At 41.4% G+C, this 19,027-nt stretch overlaps 2 protein-coding genes across 2 annotated transcripts in view; both read left to right on the top strand.

The window, feature by feature from the left end:
- The window catches only part of C9 (complement C9), a gene marked incomplete at its 5' end in the record, with an annotated part of 32,927 nt that extends 25,542 nt beyond the window's left edge, over window positions 1–7,385 (top strand). The window contains 4 exons of the mRNA XM_081089671.1: window positions 446–571; window positions 2,198–2,376; window positions 6,419–6,647; window positions 7,049–7,385. Of these exons, the coding sequence (XP_080945797.1) occupies window positions 446–571; window positions 2,198–2,376; window positions 6,419–6,647; window positions 7,049–7,071 (557 nt within the window). The 3' untranslated portion in view covers window positions 7,072–7,385. The remainder of the gene's footprint in view (window positions 1–445; window positions 572–2,197; window positions 2,377–6,418; window positions 6,648–7,048) is intronic.
- Window positions 7,386–8,376: 991 nt separating this feature from the next.
- On the top strand, window positions 8,377–8,706 carry LOC308518742 (protein archease-like; the record flags this gene model as incomplete). The annotated part of the gene is made up of 1 exon (XM_081090497.1): window positions 8,377–8,706. One exon carries the CDS (start codon window positions 8,377–8,379, stop codon window positions 8,704–8,706), a length of 330 nt encoding a protein of 109 aa, XP_080946623.1.
- Window positions 8,707–19,027: the final 10,321 nt, after the last annotated feature.

Raw genomic sequence — 19,027 nt, 5'->3', positions numbered from 1 at the left:
GAGCCCTGCCTGCTAAGCTATTCTGATAGATATCACTGGGGGATGGGCACAAGAGGACTGCGTTTTGAGTAAATTGAAAATCAGAAGAAAGGCTCAGCAGCAGTGATCAAAACACAAGGAACCCTTCAGGCTCAGAGTTCTTGGGTGAAAAAGCTCCAAGGACTGAAATTTAATCTTAGAACTATAACCACCCTAGAATGACCTAGATCCTTTTCAAATGAGGGGTGAATGTATATGCCCTTTGCCATTAAGTTGATAAGCAAAGTCCAAAGGAGGCCACTAGATTCACATACAAGGATGAAGCAGGACAGATAAGGCCTTGTGTTTGCATTCAGTAATAGTGTCTAGGAATCCAAGTATGTTTCTTAAAGAAGAGCAAAATTGGAATTTATATATGATCTTGATAGATACTATCTAATAATTTTCAACTAAATACATTAAACAGGTGTTGAACTAAAGGATGTCAAGAAATGCCTCGGGTTTAATGTGGACCTCTCTGTGGATTTTGGAGTTGAAATCAAAGGAGGTCTTAATAAAGATGATTGTGTAAAGGGGGGTGAAGGTAAAGCTGGTAAGTATGGTCTAACTTATTAAGTCAAAAAAGGGGTGTGTGTCATGTCAATGAGCACTGCCCAGTCACTAGGAGCCCTCTTATTATCTAGCCTTCTTATACAAATACATACACACACACAACACCACACCCAGAAGTGCTTAAAAACTATTCTATCTTTACAGTGTTTTCAAAACTGTTATAAACACAAGCAACCCGCGGAGGTGTACTCATCAGTGTCACCATTGTGCAGGTTGTGCAGTGCGCAGCTCTAGGGGGCACCATTCACACTGTAGTCTACAGATTTGTACGTTTATGATGGCAATGGCAGAAGAATATCTTGAGAAAAAATTTTCTTTTATTCCCCTACTTTTCAGAAAGTTTCTGAATGGACTATTGATAGTACTATATGTATCCATTAAAAATGGAAAAGACCAAACTCTCTCTAACTCAACCTTCCACCCGATTTGAAATTTCTAATTCACCTTCACTCAATTGGTCAGGGGGTAGAAACTTCCAGTTACAAGATAGTACTCAGGGTGGAGGGGTGGGGGAGAAAGGGTAATGTGCAACACAGTGACTATATGCAGTTAACAATGCTGTATGGTATAATTGAAAGTTATGAAGAGAGTAGATCCGAAAAGTTCTCATCACAAGAAAAAAATGTTTTTATAACTATATGACATGATATGAGTTAAATTTATTATGATAATTTATGTCAATTATATCTCAAAGCTGAGGAAAGAAATCCCTAATCCATCCTTAATATAAACCATTGCATAACCCTTTTAAAAATATAAATATCTTTAGTATAAACATTACTTCTATTGTTAATCTTTAGCAGATTTTCAAGCATGAGGCAGTGCTGGAATTCTCAATTCTTACTCTAATCAGAAATACAAAGCTTGAGACTCACCTTTAATGATGGTAGAAAAGCAGAAAAGAGGAAAACCTGATATTTATTAAAGCATAGCAAACACTAACATGTGGCCATGATTGGAAGCCACTGATGAACTGAAAAGAAAGCTGAACTTGCCATCAAATGTCACCATTTCCATATTTGGCCCTTAAGTTAACTGCATAATTTGGGGCAAGTCACTCCAATTCCCTGAGTCTCCATTTTCTCATCCATAAAAATGGTTCAAAAAATCCACAAATCTAAAAGATTCACAAAAGTTTGTTAAAAGAGGTTTAGCCTGGTGAGAGAGACTGAAGTGGGTAGGAATTTGGGATAGGAAGAAATTTTGCTTTTCACTTTATTCTTTTTTGAACCCTTTGAATTTTTTTATAATATTAAACTTGTTCAAAGCAAACCAATATGACATATGATTATGAAAGTAAGTCTGCAACAAAAAATTATAGTACATTTAAAGTTGTGTTTAGTTCCCACTTGTGCATATGTATAAGTGATAACCTTTGAATACCAACATATCTCAATCATGCTATCATTTTTTTTAAAAAAGGTGTTTGACATCTACAAGTAGCTACTAGTAAAAATTGCCCTTGGATATTTGGTGTGGAAAAGTGAGTAGTATTTATAGGTAAAATTCAATAAATGTATTAGACTATATGAAAGGGGTTCAATAAATGTTTATCAATTATCACAGAGTTAAAAATGCTTGACTTACATCCTCTGTCTATTCCCAGTAAACATCACCAAGGATGGCATCATAGACGATGTGATTTCATTCATAAACGGAGGAACCAAACAATATGCAGCTCAACTGAAAGAGAAGCTTCTCAGAGGAGTCAAAGCAGTTGATGTGATGGACTTTGTGAACTGGGCGTCTTCCTTAAGTGATGCTCCAGTGCTCACCAAGGAAAAGGTGAGTACGGTGTCTTTTCAGATAGAGAATTTTGTCATCCTCCTATTGAAGGTCCCTGCTGGTTCAGATGACCAGTTAGTTTCATCTGAAAGAGATGTGACCATTCACATGCACTCCCATCTCGTCCCCGGGAAGAAGCATGGCATGGAAGAAAGGCCAAAGGGTGGCATCGGACCAACCCAGGCTGAGTTTGGGTCTCTGTCCCTCACGAGATGTGTACTCTTTTCTGACTTCTGCCGTACGAAATTCTCCAGGGCTCCAGGTTTATTTTAAGGATTTAATAAGACTGCAGGTCAAGAGCCTATAACATACACTGACACTAAATAGATGCTCAGGAATCATTAGTGCCCTTCCATCTGCCCCTGGTTGTCCTTGCCTGTGGGTGGCATCACACCACCACTTCCTATTTATTCAGGGCCTTGGTGAAAGGGAAGTTCATAAGGTCCCCTTTATGAGAACTCTGGAGATATTACTCTGTAATCTCCATTTCAAGGATCATTTTGTTTCTCTTGGGAATCAGGTAAATTTTCCTGAATGCATGTGATCATTAAATTCAGTTGTCTTACTCAATATGCTGGGAAGTGTAACCAAATCATGCAAATGGGTGGGTTCTCCTGAATTGTATGCTTTTGTGTTGCTTTTCCCTTCATCTTGCCTTTTCTGTTCTCAGTTCCCCTTTTTTTCATTTTCCCTCAATGTCAAGCTATATTAAGCTGTTTCTGGAAGAACTTGGGTAATCATGAACCACTTGGCCTATGATTTTTGTTAGCAGTGATGCACCGGTTGTCAGTGAGCATCAGTATTTTAAAGAGCTGTAGTACCAGTACTCTGTGTTCTAGTCCTTACAGTCCTAACGACATAGTGAAAATCATTCCTAACTCTCTTGTATAAGGACAAAGATAACACTTATTCGATCAACAAACTACATTTAGTACATATCATTTAATTATTTTGGAAGCCTATAAGAAACCTAAATACTTAATATTATAATATTAATATCTCTCTATATAAAGAGGTAATATGCAAATTAGCCAGGATGCCATAACAACCACGACCTATCAGGAGGAGGCTGCATGCACAGGTGAGGCCCGGAGTGGAGACGGACACAGAGACAGGGGGTCCTGCCCAAGCTGCCACACTGCGCTGGCTCAGGCAGCCCTAGAGCGGACACTGACGGGGGCCTGGAGCTGCCCCAGCCACCGGGATGGGTGGAGCAGGCATGGAGTGGACACTGATTGGGGGGCCTGCAGCTGCCCCAGCCGCCACGGTGCTGGAGCAGGCCTGGAGTGAACACAGACAGGGGGACCTGTTCCAGCCGTGGTGCACTAGCAGTCCTGCCTCTGCACGTGAGCTGCAGAGGAAACACCTTTTCTGAACGCTCATTGACTAAGCTCCCAGTACACCACTCCCAGTGTTCTTGGCAACTTGGCTAATAAGAATCCAAGAAGGTGATCTAGGGTTTTTCCACTCTTGGAGGAAAAAATGAAGGCCTGCTGCTAGAGAGGCTAAGAAATGTCATATCCTGCCCTAGTCAGTTTGGCTCAGTGGATAGAGCCTCGGCCTGTGGACTCCAGGATCTGGGTTTGATTCTGATCAAGGGCATGTACCTAGATTGCATGTTCCTCCCTAGCTGGGGCCCAGGTCAGGGCTCATGCAGGAGGCCACCAATCAAAGTGTCCTCACATCGATGTTTCTCTCTGTCTTTCCCTCTTGCATGCTCTCTAAAAATCAATGGAAAAATATCCTCAGGTGAGAATAAAAAGTAAGAAACAAAGAAAGAAAGAAATGTCATATCCTATGAAAGAGACATCTTGAAAATGCCTAAAAAAAGTTGTCATTTTTTCATGGTGAAGGGACTGGAGTTCGTGTTGATGAAAACACCTTGGTGGCTGTGGTGGCCAGCAGTGGCAGAAGCAGCGGGTTGATGAGGGCAGCACCTTCCCCTGACCAGCCCGGTCGCCTCCCACAGGGGGAGGCCAGACTGCAGCTTAGGCCATCAGTAGGACATCCCCTGAGGGCTCCCAGACTGTGAGAGGGGGAAGCTGGGCTGAGGGACCTTCCCCACCCCCTAGTGCACGAATTTAGTGCACCTGGCCTCTGGTAATATTATAATATTTAATGTTACAATAACCTAAGTACTTAATATTAAACTATATTGTCATTTATTTTGCATTTTAGTAAATTTTATGATAGATTACATCCACTGAAAATACATTTATCTACAAATGACAGAAAGATAGAGTTAGCTAGGATAGGAGAAAAATTATAACTGTTTCCTTACTTAACAGAAGGCCAAAGTTTATCAGAAAAAGGTGTGGCTCTTCAGGAAAACTTCAAAAAGTACATTTCAATTGTTTTTTGTCTTCTTGTGGGATTTTTGACTCCAGGGTTTGAGGTTCCTCTGAAACTGCTGTCATTACATGTCCTTCATCTTTATCTCTTTGAACACTGTATATGCATTTCATCCAAATTGTATTTTCTCCATGACCCTCTCTTCCTATATCTTAGATTATCTGGCCTCGACTTTCCTTTGAAGGGTAAAACAAGGTGAATTTCATTTCTTAAGAATCAAAATAACTCCACCACATGCTTAGGCTGTTTGTGCCAATGTAGCCATGCTGGGAAGTGGTTTCTTTCTTCCAAATAAATATGACATAGTTGAAATCCATATCCTTCACACTAATTGTGAATGGTGTGCTGGCGGACAGTCATGTTGACTTTGTAGAAGCTCTTGGTATGTTCTGGATATGAGACTATTCACTTAAAGGTGTTATAAATGTTTTCTCTCACTTGAGGACTTTCACTCTTTAATGGTATTTTCAATAATCAATTTCCTGTTTTTGACTTTTTATTTTGGATTTTAGACTTACTATAAACGTGCACAAATAATACAGACAGTAAAATTGCAAAGATAGCACAGACTTCACATAGACCCTAGACACAGAAGCCCCTGATATTAGCAATTTACATAACCATAGTACCTTTATCAAAATCAGAAAAGTTGCATTGACTACATCATAGGTCTTATTTAAATTTCACTAGTTTTCCCCTAATGTCCTTTTTTCTGGTCAAGGTTCCAATCAGGTTCCCATGTCGCATTTTGTGGTTATGTCCCCTTAGCCTCTTCCAATCTGTGACAATTCCTCAGATTTTTCTTGTCTTTCACGACCTTGACACTTGTGATGAGTATTGGTCACTTGTGTCAAATGTCTCTCAATTTAGGCTTAGAGTAGATTGAGATTGTGCATTTTGGGCAAGAATACCACAAAAGTGATATTATGGGGCATTGGTGCGGGGGATTAACTGAGGAACTTATATGTATATATGCATAGCCCATGGACACAGACGATAGTGTGGTGAAGACCTGGGGAAGTGCAGGATGGAGGGAGTCACTGGGGGTAAAAGAAGGAGATCATCTCTAATACTTTCAACAATAAAGGTAATTTTTTTAAATGTGATATTGTGTCCTCAGTGCATGGTATCAGGAATTATGATTTTCTTTTATTTTAATGTAGTTAAATGCATATTTCTTTTCATTACAGGTAGTGCTTTTGTGTCCTAATTAAAGTTGTTCTCTACCTCAAGGTCTTAAAGATGGTCTCCTATATATTACCTTCCAGAAGCTTTATTGTTTTGCTTTAACAATTCCCTATAACAAATCCAGAGTTGTTCTTTGTGTGTGGTATAAGTTAGAAAGTCACTTTTTAAAAAATTTTTCCTATGAATATCTTCTTGTCCTAGAACAATGTATATTGATGCCCATCTTTATAGCACATATCAAAGTTTTCATGTAAATTTACCTGGATGATTATTTTAATATCAGTCCCCTTACTTTCACAATGTCATCTCCATGACCAGAGAGATCATGTCTCATTTTGGTCACTAATATAGTCCTAAAGGCTGACATCATATCTGGCAATAATAATCCTTAAAAAAATCCTTTAATGTTAGTTAATTAATTAATTAATTAACTTCAGTGAAGAATGTTACAAGCTCCATCAGTAGAAAAATACCTAAAATTGAATGTTCTGCTTCCTTGCAGCTATCTCCTATACATAACCTGATTCCACTGAAAATGAAAGATGCACACCTAAAGAAAGAAAATCTGGAAAGAGCCATTGATGATTATGTCAATGAATACAGCATAAAAAAATGCCACCCATGCCAGAATGGGGGCACTGTGCTTCTGCTGGATGGAAAATGTGTGTGTTCTTGCCCAATCACAGCTGAGGGCATTGCCTGTGAAATTAATAAAAAAATAACTCCTCCAGGTGAGAACAAACTATTTGATATCATTAAGAATACGTATATGTATTTGAAGGTTATTTAACTTGAAAATTCTGTCTCTCACCTATCTTAAGTGTCAACCTGACGCTTTGTACTCCAAAAAGCATTTGTATTCTCCCAAATTCCATGCTATTGGTATAAAGGACCTCTATTTTCTCCCTACTTATCTCTTCCATCACTAGTCACACTGACTCTTCCTACAGAAACTGAACATCCCCTCTAGGATGGAAATGTGTCTTGTATCTTCAACTTCATTCTGTTCCCAGCACCTACACAGAATCTGGCACATCATGGTATAATGGGTTGAGGGGATACATAGATGGGTGAGTGGACCCAAAGTTGAAGTCCTAATAATCAAGATTTGATATTCCTTTGTTTTCTCTAGAATTGAAAATGGAAAAGAAATAAAGTTGTCAGCTTCCTTGGGATCACATGGAAGGGAAAACACCAGGAACACTAGAACTTTCCATGTATGATGCTGCCCATGGAGTTAGTCCTTGATGCGAAATGAAAAGCAACATGCTTCATGAAAATTCTACCAACCTCCCAAGTCGTCTCTCTTGGGTGCATGATGCTTCTTTTCCTCCTTAAACTCCTAGGATGTTTCTCTTTTTTTTCTTTTTTCTTTTCCCCCTAATGAGGAGAGTCAGCAGTAAAATAGGCCAGGACTGCTTCATCCTACATCCAATACCTATCTCTTCCTAACAAATAAAAATTAAATTAAAAAGAGAATGTTGGCTAGAAAGACTAAAGTAATTGCCAAAGTGCGTTGTATGACTAATATATTCTGCCCCTCCCACTACCACAAGTCTGTACCATGCAGTTTCACTCCTATTGGTATATTTTGGTTATTTATTGATATGTTCGTGCATTCATTAATTCAGCAAATCCTTACTGAGCACCTAGCACAGGCCAGTCTTAGCGCTCCAGTTTAACTCTACATGTCCACAGGAAAAAGCCTATTGTATTTGTAACAAAAAAACTACTAGATTCAGTTGTGTGAAATTGCCTCTATTGGATCATATTTTACCATAAAAAAAGAGTTAGAGAAAATGAAAACAGCAATTCCTATGTTCCAACTTAATAGCTACCTTTATGAGTTTTATAAGGTAAGGCTAGGCATAAGAAACTGATTAAGGGAGCTGGCTGTACCATTTTATCCATTAGCTAGCATGGTAGTTAAGGCCTGAGATCTTTGAAAATATCTGAAAACTCAAGAAAGAGAGAGAGAGAGAGAGAGAGAGAGAGAGAGAGAGAGAGAGAGAGAGAGAAAGGAAGGAAGGAAGGAAGGAAGGAAGGAAGGAAGGAAGGAAGGAAGGAAGGGAGGGAAGGAGGGAGGAGGGGAAGGGCGGGGGGAGGAAAGAAAGAGAAGGCTAAAAGTACAAATAGAAAAAAATCAAAGTTAATAAATATTTAATTAAACATCAATAACATGTATCATATCAACTCCATTAATTATCATTCTTATTAATCAACATTTCATGCATTTATAAATACATTTAAGTTAGGGAAGGGTGGAAGTAGAATGCCCAAGGCTACAGTCCTGGTGCAGGAAGAGGAAGATATTCGGGGCTACAATTTGAATGAGAAGCAGAAAACGACCAAGGCCAGGTATCCTCCAGTCAATGGGAAGTACAAGTATTTGGATCATAAGCAGATGTCCAGTCCCTTGCATGGGGAGATACTCTGGAGGAAGCTTTTGAGCAAAGTGCAATGGCCATGTTTGGCTACATGACAGATACGGACACGGTTGAGCCCCTCCAAGCAATAGAAGTAGAAACACAGGGAGAAGATTTACAGTCTCTTCTGTTTCACTTTTTGGATGAGTGGCTTTATAAGTTCAGTGCTGATGAATTCTTCATACCCCGAGAAGTGAAAGTACTTAGTCTTGATCAAGTAAATTTCAAATTACGGTCAATTGGGTGGAGAGAATTCTCATTGACCAAGCATCCTCAGGGAACTGAAGTCAAGGCAATAACCTATTCAGCCATTCAGGTCTATACTGAAGAGAAGCCAGAAGTTTTTGTGATCATTGACATTTAAGATAAAGAAAAAACTCCTATGAAGAACTGTTTTTTTTCTCTTCCTTTTGAGAAGATATCATAATATAAATTCTACAGTCTCTGATGATATATGATGGTTTACAGAACAGAAATTTTTTTCTTTTTCTTTTTTTAAAAATATATTTTATTGATTTTTTACAGAGAGGAAGGGAGAGGGATAGAGAGTCAGAAACATCGGATGGGAGAGAAACCAAGATGGCGGCATAGATAAACACCGGGAAATAGTGGCCCCACACAACAATTGAAAATTATCCCAAAAGACAGAGCAAACATCGTCCAAAACAACAGGAAGGCTGGCTGAGTGTAATTTCTACAACTAGAAGAAAAGAAAAGCACGCTGAGAGCCAGAGGAGCTGCGGAGGCTGAGTGCAGAGGTACGGCGGCAGCGGCGGTGGCGGAGGCGGCTAGTGCGCGCGGAAAGGGGGTGGCACCTGAGGACGCGGCTGTCTTTTTGAATCACAAGCTCCCGACTGCTCTGAACTCCGGTTCCGGGAAGTCTCTGGGAACCCAGGTCTCATACGGGGAGAGGCGACTCTGTCAGGCGGCAGCGGGCGAACTTGAGGGCGGATTTCCCTCAGAGGTGCTTGCAGCCTTTACCGGGACACTGAGACGCGTGACTCCGGGCGCGGAGAATCAGCCATAGCGTCTTTCTCCACCCTTTTGACTCCCTGAGACCCCGCCCCACCCAGGCTGCGGCAGAGGCTTTTGCATGTGAATGCACCTAACTATAGCCCAGCCAAGCAGACCCGGAACTTCCAAGAGAAGGCCCAAGGCCCCGCAGCGGCTTGCATTGCCTCACAGCTGAGCCTCTTCGTGGTTCCTGCTCTGTGGCCTCAGGCAGGGGCTGACTTAGCACCTCCTTAGAACCAGGAGCCACTGTACCCAGTGGTCAGAGGGGGACCATTCTCCCACTTCAGACACAGCTGCTTCCCACAGCCAATTGGACTGGAGGTCAATTCCTCCCAGTGATCCTACAACAACCAAGGCACTAAGAGTGCACCAAGAGTGTCCACCACGGGTAACTGGGGAGGCTGAGCCACTGGGCCCTACAGGACACCTGGCGCACAGGCCACTCTATCAACACAGGGAAGCAGCCAAAATGCGGAGACAAAGAAACAGGTCACAATTGGCAGAAACGGAGGAGGCCAGACGACTGGATATAGAGTTCAAGGCCACGTTTATAAGGTTTTTCAAGAATTTTATGGAAACCGCCGATAAATTTAATAAATCCCTCAAGGAGTATAGTGAGACCATGGAGGTCATGAAAAAGGACCAACTAGAAATTAAGCATACACTGACTGAAATAAAGAATAATTTACAGAGATCCAACAGCAGACAAGAGGATCCCAAGAATCAAGTCAAAGATTTGAAATGCAAAGAAACAAAAAATACCCAACCGAAAAAGAAAAAAGAAAAGAGATTCAAAAAGTATGAAGATAGTGTAAGGAACCTCTGGGACAACTTCAAGCGTACCAACATCAGAATTATAGGGGTACCAGAAGGAGAGAGAGGGCAAGATATTGAAAACCTTTTTGAAGAAATAATGACAGAAAACTTCCCCCACCTGTTGAAAGAAATGGACTTACAAGTCCAGGAAGCGCAGAGAACCCCAAACAAAAGGAATCCAAAGAGGACCACACCAAGACACATCATAATTAAAATGCCAAGAGCAAAAGATAAAGAGAGAATCTTAAAAGCAGCAAGAGAAAGACAGTCAGTTACCTACAAGGGAGTACCCATCCGACTGTCAGCTGATTTCTCAACAGAAACCATGCAGGCCAGAAGAGAGTGGCAAGAAATATTCAAAGTGATGAATACCAAGAACCTACAACCAAGATTACTTTATCCAGCAAAGTTATCATTCAGAATTGAAGGTCAGATAAAGAGCTTCACAGATAAGGAAAAGCTAAAGGAGTTCATCACCACCAAACCAGCATTATATGAAATGCTGAAAGGTATTCTTTAAGAAGAGGAAGAAGAAAAAGGAACTTTTACCATTTGCCACAGCATCGATGGAACTGGAGAGCGGATAAATACCACAAGATCTCACTTATTTGTGGAATATAATGAACAACATAAACTGATGAACAAGAACTGATCCAGAGACGGAGAGGCTTTGATTGGACTGTCGGGCCTTGGAGGGAAGGTAGGGGAGGGTGGGGGCAAGGGGGAAAGATCAACCAAAGGACTTATATGCAAGCATATAGGCCTAACCAATGGACACGGACAACGGGGAGGTGAGGGGATGAGCGGGGGGAGGGGGGGTAGAGGGTACACATATGTAATATCTTAATCAATAAAAAAAATTAAAAATAAAAAATAAAAAAATAAAAAAAAAGAAACATCGGATGAGAGAGAAACATCAATCAGCTGCCTCCTGCACACCCCCCACCGGGGATGTGCCCACAACCAAGGTACATGCCCCTGACCGGAATCGAACTTGGGACCCCTCAGTCCGCAGGCCGATGCTCTATCCACTGGGCCAAACCGGCCAGGGCCAGAACAGAAATTTTTGACTTAAAGTATGACTTTTCCACAAATGGAAAATCAAGGCATAACCTTGGTCTGTACTAACCAGATATTCAAATGTTAAAGAATTCTTCAGGTGGCAAAAAAAATTAAGTTAGTTTTTCTCACTTTATGGAAATTCTCAAGAATACACATGATTGCTGAGAAGTCACAGTAAATAAACTACTTATTGGCAAATAAAAAGCAAAATTTTAAAAATATTCAAGTTTTTTTAACAACAAAGATATGGGATGCATTTTATTTTTTTAATTCATTATTTTATTTTGTATTGAATTTATTGGGGTGACACCGCTTAACAAAATTATGCAGGTTTCAGGTGCACAGTTCTACAGCACATTATCTGTGCATTATTTGTGTGGCTGCCAGTTAGGCTCAGTCACAGAAAGAGGCCCTGGCTATCCTCCTCAGTCAGGCATAAGCTCCCCAGGCTGAGGCCGCACCAAGAAAGAGGGCATCTGTCCTGTGGTAGAATGACAGCACAGGAATCCTGTCCCTTCGGCTACCTTTCCAGAGCCACAAACCCCAGACCCTCCTCATGTGGCTCTAGTCCACTTCGCCCTCCCTCTTCCAGAGCCCAGGGTGAGCGGATGCGATTGAAATTTTGTATGTTGGCCCTTTAAGAGGGTGCTTGTGTCTCCAGTGGACTCCTGCCTCTCCCTGGCAAACAGAAATCCCACTACTGTTCACACCCAGAGGTTATGTGGGTGCCTCTTCCCAGCTCTGGTGCTCAGGACTGGGGAGCCAGCTTGGGATTTAGACCCCACACTTCTCAGGGGAAACCCCCTGAAGCTGAGGTATCCATCCAGAACCTCGGCTGCCACCTTTAGGAGCAAGGCCAGCCTTTTTCGAAACTCCACCCTTCCTACCAGTTTGTTGTGGGTTTTTTTTTTTTGTTTTGTGTGTGTGTGTGTGTGTGTGTGTGTGTGTGTGTGTGTGTTTTAAATATATTCTATTGATTTCAGAGAGGAAGGGGGAGGGAGAGAGAGAGAGAAACATCAGTGATGAAAGAGAATTAGTACTCAGCTTCCTCCTGCATGTCCCTAACTGGGGATTGGGCCCGCAACCTGGGCATGAGCTCTGGCCAGGAATCGAACCCTGGCCTCCTGCTTCATAGGTTGATGCTCAACAACTGAGCCACACTGACTGGACCCTACCAGTCTTGATGTGACTTCTTCTATTAATCTATTAATCTTAATGTGACTTCTCTTCAGCTAGTCTTCAGTTGATTATTCAGGATGATTAATCTATCATTTATTTGTAATTCAAGTCAATCCTGGAAGAGGTGAGCGTAGCTTTCATCTACATACCTTCATCTTGGATCTCCTATGGGGTGCATTTTAGTACATTAGGTCTGGTATAGAAATGGTACTCTAAAAATAAAGGCACTCTGCCCTTTAGTCCTGGAAGCTCAAGAGAATTCCCTGCCCTCAGAAACCTAAGTGAATCAGGAAGAATGAGGGTGTTGAATGAATACAAACACCGAATCTGATCTTAGGTCACTGTGGAGAGAGGTTTTGATGTAGAGTGTCTGGATCAAGGGTTGTTGTCAAGTAACCCTTGAGAATCCCTTGAACCTTTGTCAGTTGTCAAACAACAAAAGAGCTGAGCCTCAACTGGACTCCCAAGGATCTGCTTAATGATTTATGTGAGTTCCTTCTACTGAAAAGAGGACAGTGTAGATTCACTATTGGCAGCAAGATCCTTCACCCTCCCTCAGAGCTGGCATTCCTGGTGATCATTTCCAGCAGGGTGCACCATTGAGACACCAAAAACTACCCAACAGGAAGCAGTTGAAAGAGTCTCTGGCCCTAAACTGAGGAAGAGTCACCAGAAATTGGGGCAGATGACCTTCTGGCTGCTGAGCCTTACATGGTTCATCCCAGACTATGGTTGTGAGTAGCAGACTCCTGAGAAGGAAAGTTCAGGCCTCACGTGCTCTCTGCCAGGGCACATCACAAATTCAAGGCAAGGGACACATGAGGAGGAGCCCTCTGAAGTTCTGGCCATATATTCAGAACATTACACTGAACCCCATCAATAAGCAAAAGAACTGGAGAAGTTGGGCATCGTGTGCCCTTGCGCTAATGGGAAAAGGACCTGTAGGGTATTGCTACATGTTTCCCTTTTGTACTTAACACTTAGATTGTGTGTGTGTGTGTGTGTGTGTGTGTGTGTGTGTGTGTTTAATATATTTTATTGATTTCTTACAGAGAGGAAGGGAGAGAGACAGAGAGTCAGAAATATCGATGAGAGAGAAACATTGATCAGCTGCCTCCCGCACACCCCTCACTGGGGATGTGCCAGCAACCAAGGTGCATGCCCTTGACTGGAATTGAACCCAGGACCCCTCAGTCTGCAGGCCGATGCTCTATCGACTGAGCCAAACCAGTCAGGGCTAGATTGTGTATTTATTCTACTGATCACATGATAAGAAGAAAGCTGATAATTGTTTGAGGTATGGGTCTCCATCCTCACACTGGCTTTTCACTATTGTCTCTCTCAACACCCTTTGTTTGTGTGTGCAGTGGGACATTATACTGTATACAACAGCCCATAACAGCAGCTCCTGAGTTAGTTTCCCAATAGTTATTTATGAAAACAACATCAAATGTTAGATGAAACATCTGTCTCTCTCTCTCTCTCTCTCTCTCTCTCTCTCTCTCTCTCTCTCTCTCTCTCTCACACACACACACACAAATATTTCTCATGAAAAATATCCATCTTTCTGCCCTTCCACCCTTCAACTCCTACCTCATGTTTATTACTCACCACCATGCTGACAGCTGTGAAATGGTTTAAGAGAAGAGAATGATAAACTATTTAACAATAGACAAGTTATTAAACCACCAAGCCCTAGAATTATGTGTGTCATTAAGATAATGCACACAACCCTAGCTGGTTTGGCTCAGTGGATAGAGCGTCGGCCTGAGGACTGAAGGGTCCCAGGTTCAATTCTGGTCAAGGGCACAAGCCCAGGTTGTGGGCCCGATCCCCAGTAGGGGGCATGCAGGAGACAGCCGATCAATGATTCTCATCATTGATGTTTCTATCTCTCTTTCCCTCTCCTTCCTCTCTGAAATCAATAAAAATATATTTTTTTAAAAAGATAATGCACAGAATCACCTTGTCACCTAACAGACAAGCAATGAATGGTAACTGTTACTATTGTTGTCATGCAAGGCTATTGGTAAAAATCCTCCCAAATGCGACTAACATTTGTGATATGAGACAGCCAAGGAGATTAAATCTGAAAATTGAAGAGAATGGCATATGACACAGTGGTTCAGTACTCTCTATAATAATTAGTGGGTTTAGTGATCTTTTTAAAATGTACATAATATGGCCGGCCACTGTGTCTCAGTGGTTGAGTGTCGACATATTAACCAGAAGGTCACGGTTCGATTCCCGGCAGGCCATATGCCTTGGTTGAAGGCTTGATCCCCAGTGAGGGGTGTGCTGGAGGCAGCCAACCAATGATTCTCTCTCATCATTGATGTTTCTATCTCTCTCTCCCTCTTCCTTCCCCTCTGAAATCAATAAAAGTATATTTTAAAAAAATAATAACAAATAAAATATACATAATATAAAATTTACCATTTTAACCATTTTTAAGTGTAGAGTTCAGTGGCATTAAGTACTTCCTCATTCTTGTGCAACCATTGCCACCATTCATCTCCAGAATTTTTATTATCCCAACCTAAAACTCGATAACAAACAATAATTTGCCATTCCTTACTTCCCCAGCCCTGGCAACCACTATTCTACTTTCTGTCTCTATGAATTTGACTATTTGGCATACCTCATATAAGTGAAATCATGAAACATTTGTCCTCTAATTGCACTGAGTGTAATGTCTTCAAGCACATATCAGAATTTCATTACTTTTTTTCTTGATTGTTGACAGCTTTACAAATGTCTCCCATTCCCATGGGAGGGGGCCCTTTTACTCCTCTCCGCCCAGCCCCTCCCCGCCCGCCCCCTCCCTGCCCCAGGTCTTCACCATCCTATAGTCCGTGTCCATGGGCTATGCTTATAAGTATACAAGTTCTTTGGTTTATCTCTCCTCTTCCCCCAACCCCCGCATTGACATATGTCAGTCTGTTCCATGCCTCCATGCTTCGGGTCTTATTTTGTTGACCAATTCGTTTTGTTCATTAGATTCCACAAATAAGTGAGATCGTATGATATTTGTCTTTTTCAGATTGGCTTATTTCACTTAGCATAATAGTCTCCATGCTTCCCAAAGGGTAGGAGATCTCTCTCTTTCAAAGATGCATCGTATTCCCTTGTATAAATGTGCCACAACTTTTTTATCCACTCATCTACTAATAGGCACATGGGCTGTTTCCAAATCTTAGCTATTGTAAATTACACTGCCATGAACATAGGGGTGCATATATTCTTTCTGATGGGTGTTTTGGGGTTTTTAGGATATATTCCCAGAGTGGGGTCAAATGGCAGTTTTATTTTAAAATTATTTTTGAGAAAACTATTGTTTTCCATTTTGACTACACCAATCTGCATTCCCACCAGCAGTGAACTAGAGTTCCCTTTTCTCCACATCCACTTGTCATTTGTTGATGGTAGCCATTTTGACAGGTGTGGTGTGATATCTCGTTATCATTTTAATTTGCATCTCTCTGATAATCAGTTACTTTGAGCATTTTTCATATATGTCTCTTGGCCTTCTGTATGTCTGCTTTGGATAAGCGTCTATTCAGGGCCTCTGCCCCCGCCCCCCCCCTTTTTTTTTTTTTTTTTTTTTGCTGCAAAAAGCTTTATTGTTTCCATTTGGTCTAATGCAGTGGTTCTCAACCTGTGGGTCGCGACCCCTTTGGGGGTCGAATGACCCTTTCACAGGGGTCGCCTAAGACCATCGGAAAACACATATACAATTACATATTGTTTTTGTGATTAATCACTATGCTTTAATTATGTTCAATTTGTAACAATGAAAATACATCCTGCATATCAGATATTTACATGACGATTCATAACAGGAGCAAAATTATGGTTATGAAGTAGCAACGAAAATAATTTTATGGTTGGGGGTCACCACAACATGAGGGACTGTATTAAAGGGTCGCGGCGTTAGGAAGGTTGAGAACCGCTGGTCTAATGCATGGGAGATGGCTCCAGGGTGGTTAAAAGAGTGGTTGGTGGTTTCGGGGAGAGGTTCAGGCAAAAGCCAGGCACGAGGGGATGCAGAGGGGCCCTCAGAGGCCTCTGGGCTCCAAAGGCTCCTAGTCATGCTTGAGGGTGAGCATTTCCAACAGATACTGACCCAGCCCAGCCTCGGGGCTGGCAGGCTGTGGAGGTGAGTCAGGTGTCGCCCACAGTTTTTATGAGTTTCACCTCCTCACCCCGGAAGTGGTTCTCCAGGAAGTCACAGAGCTGAGGGTCTGCACACATAGAGCCAGGGCCTGCAGCTCCCAAAGCTCCTTTTCTGCAAGGCTATGGCGGCTTCCCTGGCGTCCTGAGTTTTGCCCACTCACCTTGGGAAGGCTCCTGCAAGTCCCGGAAGAGAATGCAGCCACCTCGCTGGTTTTGCATCTTTAAGAGCAGCTCAGCGCCCTCGGGCTCCTTCTCCAGGGCAAAGAAGTGGCCCCCGCCCTCCAGAGCCACAGCGTCCCAGTGGAAATAGAAGCCCAGAGAGAGGTGGGTGTGGGAGGCCCGCCGAGGCAGGCTGGCCAGGCGGTCGATAGCAGCCTCCACCTCGGTGGGATAATTCTGGTGGGTCTGGGAGCTCATGGTTGTTGGCAATAAGGAGTTAAGGTAAAAAAAAAATAACAACAAAACACGTGTTGGCTGGTCTCAGAGGCTGAGGATGGCTGAGAGGGTTATGAAGGTGGTGACTGGGTAAGATGCTGGAGGGTGGTCAGAGGCTGGAAGGAGGGGCGACCCTGAGTCTGTTCCATCTAAACACTGTTGAAGCGAGAAAAAGATCCAGGACAGCCCAGGGCACTGTCCGCCCATTTTTAAATTGGATTGTTTGTCTTCCTTTTGCTGAATTGTATGAGTACTTTATATATTTTGGAAATTAACCCCTTAGCAGATGAATCATTGGCAAATATGTTCTCCCGTACAGTGGGCTCCCTTCTCATTTGATGGTGGTGTGTGTGTTTTTTGTTGTTTTTTTCTGTGCAGAAGCTTTTTATTTTTAGGTAATCCCATTTGTTTGTTTGTCCTTTGTTTCTCTTGCCCTAGATATATCAGAAAAAAATTCTGCCATGTGAGATGTCGGACATTTTACTGCCTGTGTTTTCTTCTAGGATTTTTACAGTTTCATGGCTTATATTTAAGTCTTTTATCCATTTTGAGTTTACGTTCTTGTGTATGGTGTAAGTTGGTGGTCTACTTTCATCTTTTTGCATGTATCTGTCCAGTCTCTTTTGTTGAAGAGACTGTCTTTACTCCATTGTATGATCTTGCCTCCTTTGTCAAATGTTAATTGATCATAATGGTATGGGTCAATTTCTGGGGTCTCTGTTCTACTGGTCTATATGCCTGTTCTTGTGCCAGTACCAGGCTGCTTTGATTATAATGGCTTTGTAGTATAGTTTGATATCCATTATTATGATCCCTCCAACTTTGTTCTTCTTTCTCAGGATTACTGCAGCTATTCAGGGTCTTTTACGGTTCCATTAAATGTTTGGAGTATTTGTCCTAGTTCTGTGAAGTGTGCCATTGGAATTTCAATAGGGACTGCATTGAATCTATACATTGCTTTGGGTAGTATGGACATCTTAATTATGTTAACTCTTCCAGTCTCTGAGCATGCTGTACTCTTCCATTTGTTTGTCTTTTCTTCTATCTCTTTTTTCACTGTCTTATCATTTTCCAAGTACAGGTCTTTTACGGCCTTGGTTAAGTTTATTCCTAGGTAATTTTTTGTTGTTGTTGTTGTTGCAATGGTAAGTGGGATTGGTTTTTTTATTTTCTCTTTCTGAGAGTTCATTATTGGTGTATAAAAATGCCATCTATTTCTGGATGTTGCTTTTGTATCCTGCTACCTTGCCAAATTCATTTATTAAATCTAGTAGTTTCCTGGTGGAATCTTTAGGATTTTCTATGTACATATCATGTTATCTGTGAATAATGACAATTTTACCTCCTCCTTTCCAATTTTGATGCCCTTTATCTCTTCTTCTTGTCTGATTGTCGTGGCTAAGACTTCCAGTACAATGTTGAATAAGAGTGGTGAAAGCAAACATCTTTGTCCTGTTCCTGTTCTTAAAGAAAATGCTTTTAGTTTTTTCCCATTGAGTATGATGTTGGCTGTAGATTTGTCATATATGGCCATTATTATGTTGCAGTATGATCCCTCTATTCCCACTTTGCTGAGAATTTTTATTTTAAAAGGGTGCTGGATTTTGTTGAATGCTTTTTCTGCATCTATTGATATGATCATGTGATTTTTATCTTTCATTTTGTTTCTGTGATGTATCACATTAATTGATAAGCAAATATTATACCAGCCTTGCATTCCTAGATTAAAACCCACTTGATCATGGTAAAATGTCTATCAAGTTGTTTGCCTAATTTTTAATCAGCTTGTTTTGTTTTTCAGTTGTAAGAATTCTCATATAGAATTCTAGATGTCAATCCCATATCAGATAGATGATTTGCAAATATTTACTCCCATTCTAGAGGGTGCCTTTTCACTCTGATAGCATCCTTTGATACATAAAAAGTTTTTAATGTTGAAAAAAATAATTTGCCTACTTTTTCTTTTTTTGCTTATGTTTTTTATTTCATACTAAAAAAAATAA

This window comes from Myotis nattereri (genome assembly GCF_964212035.1).
Source record: "Myotis nattereri genome assembly, chromosome: 4".
Taxonomy (NCBI): domain Eukaryota; kingdom Metazoa; phylum Chordata; class Mammalia; order Chiroptera; family Vespertilionidae; genus Myotis; species Myotis nattereri.
The sequence above is the reverse complement of the archived record's forward strand: the minus strand, read 5'-3'. Positions and strand labels throughout refer to the sequence as shown.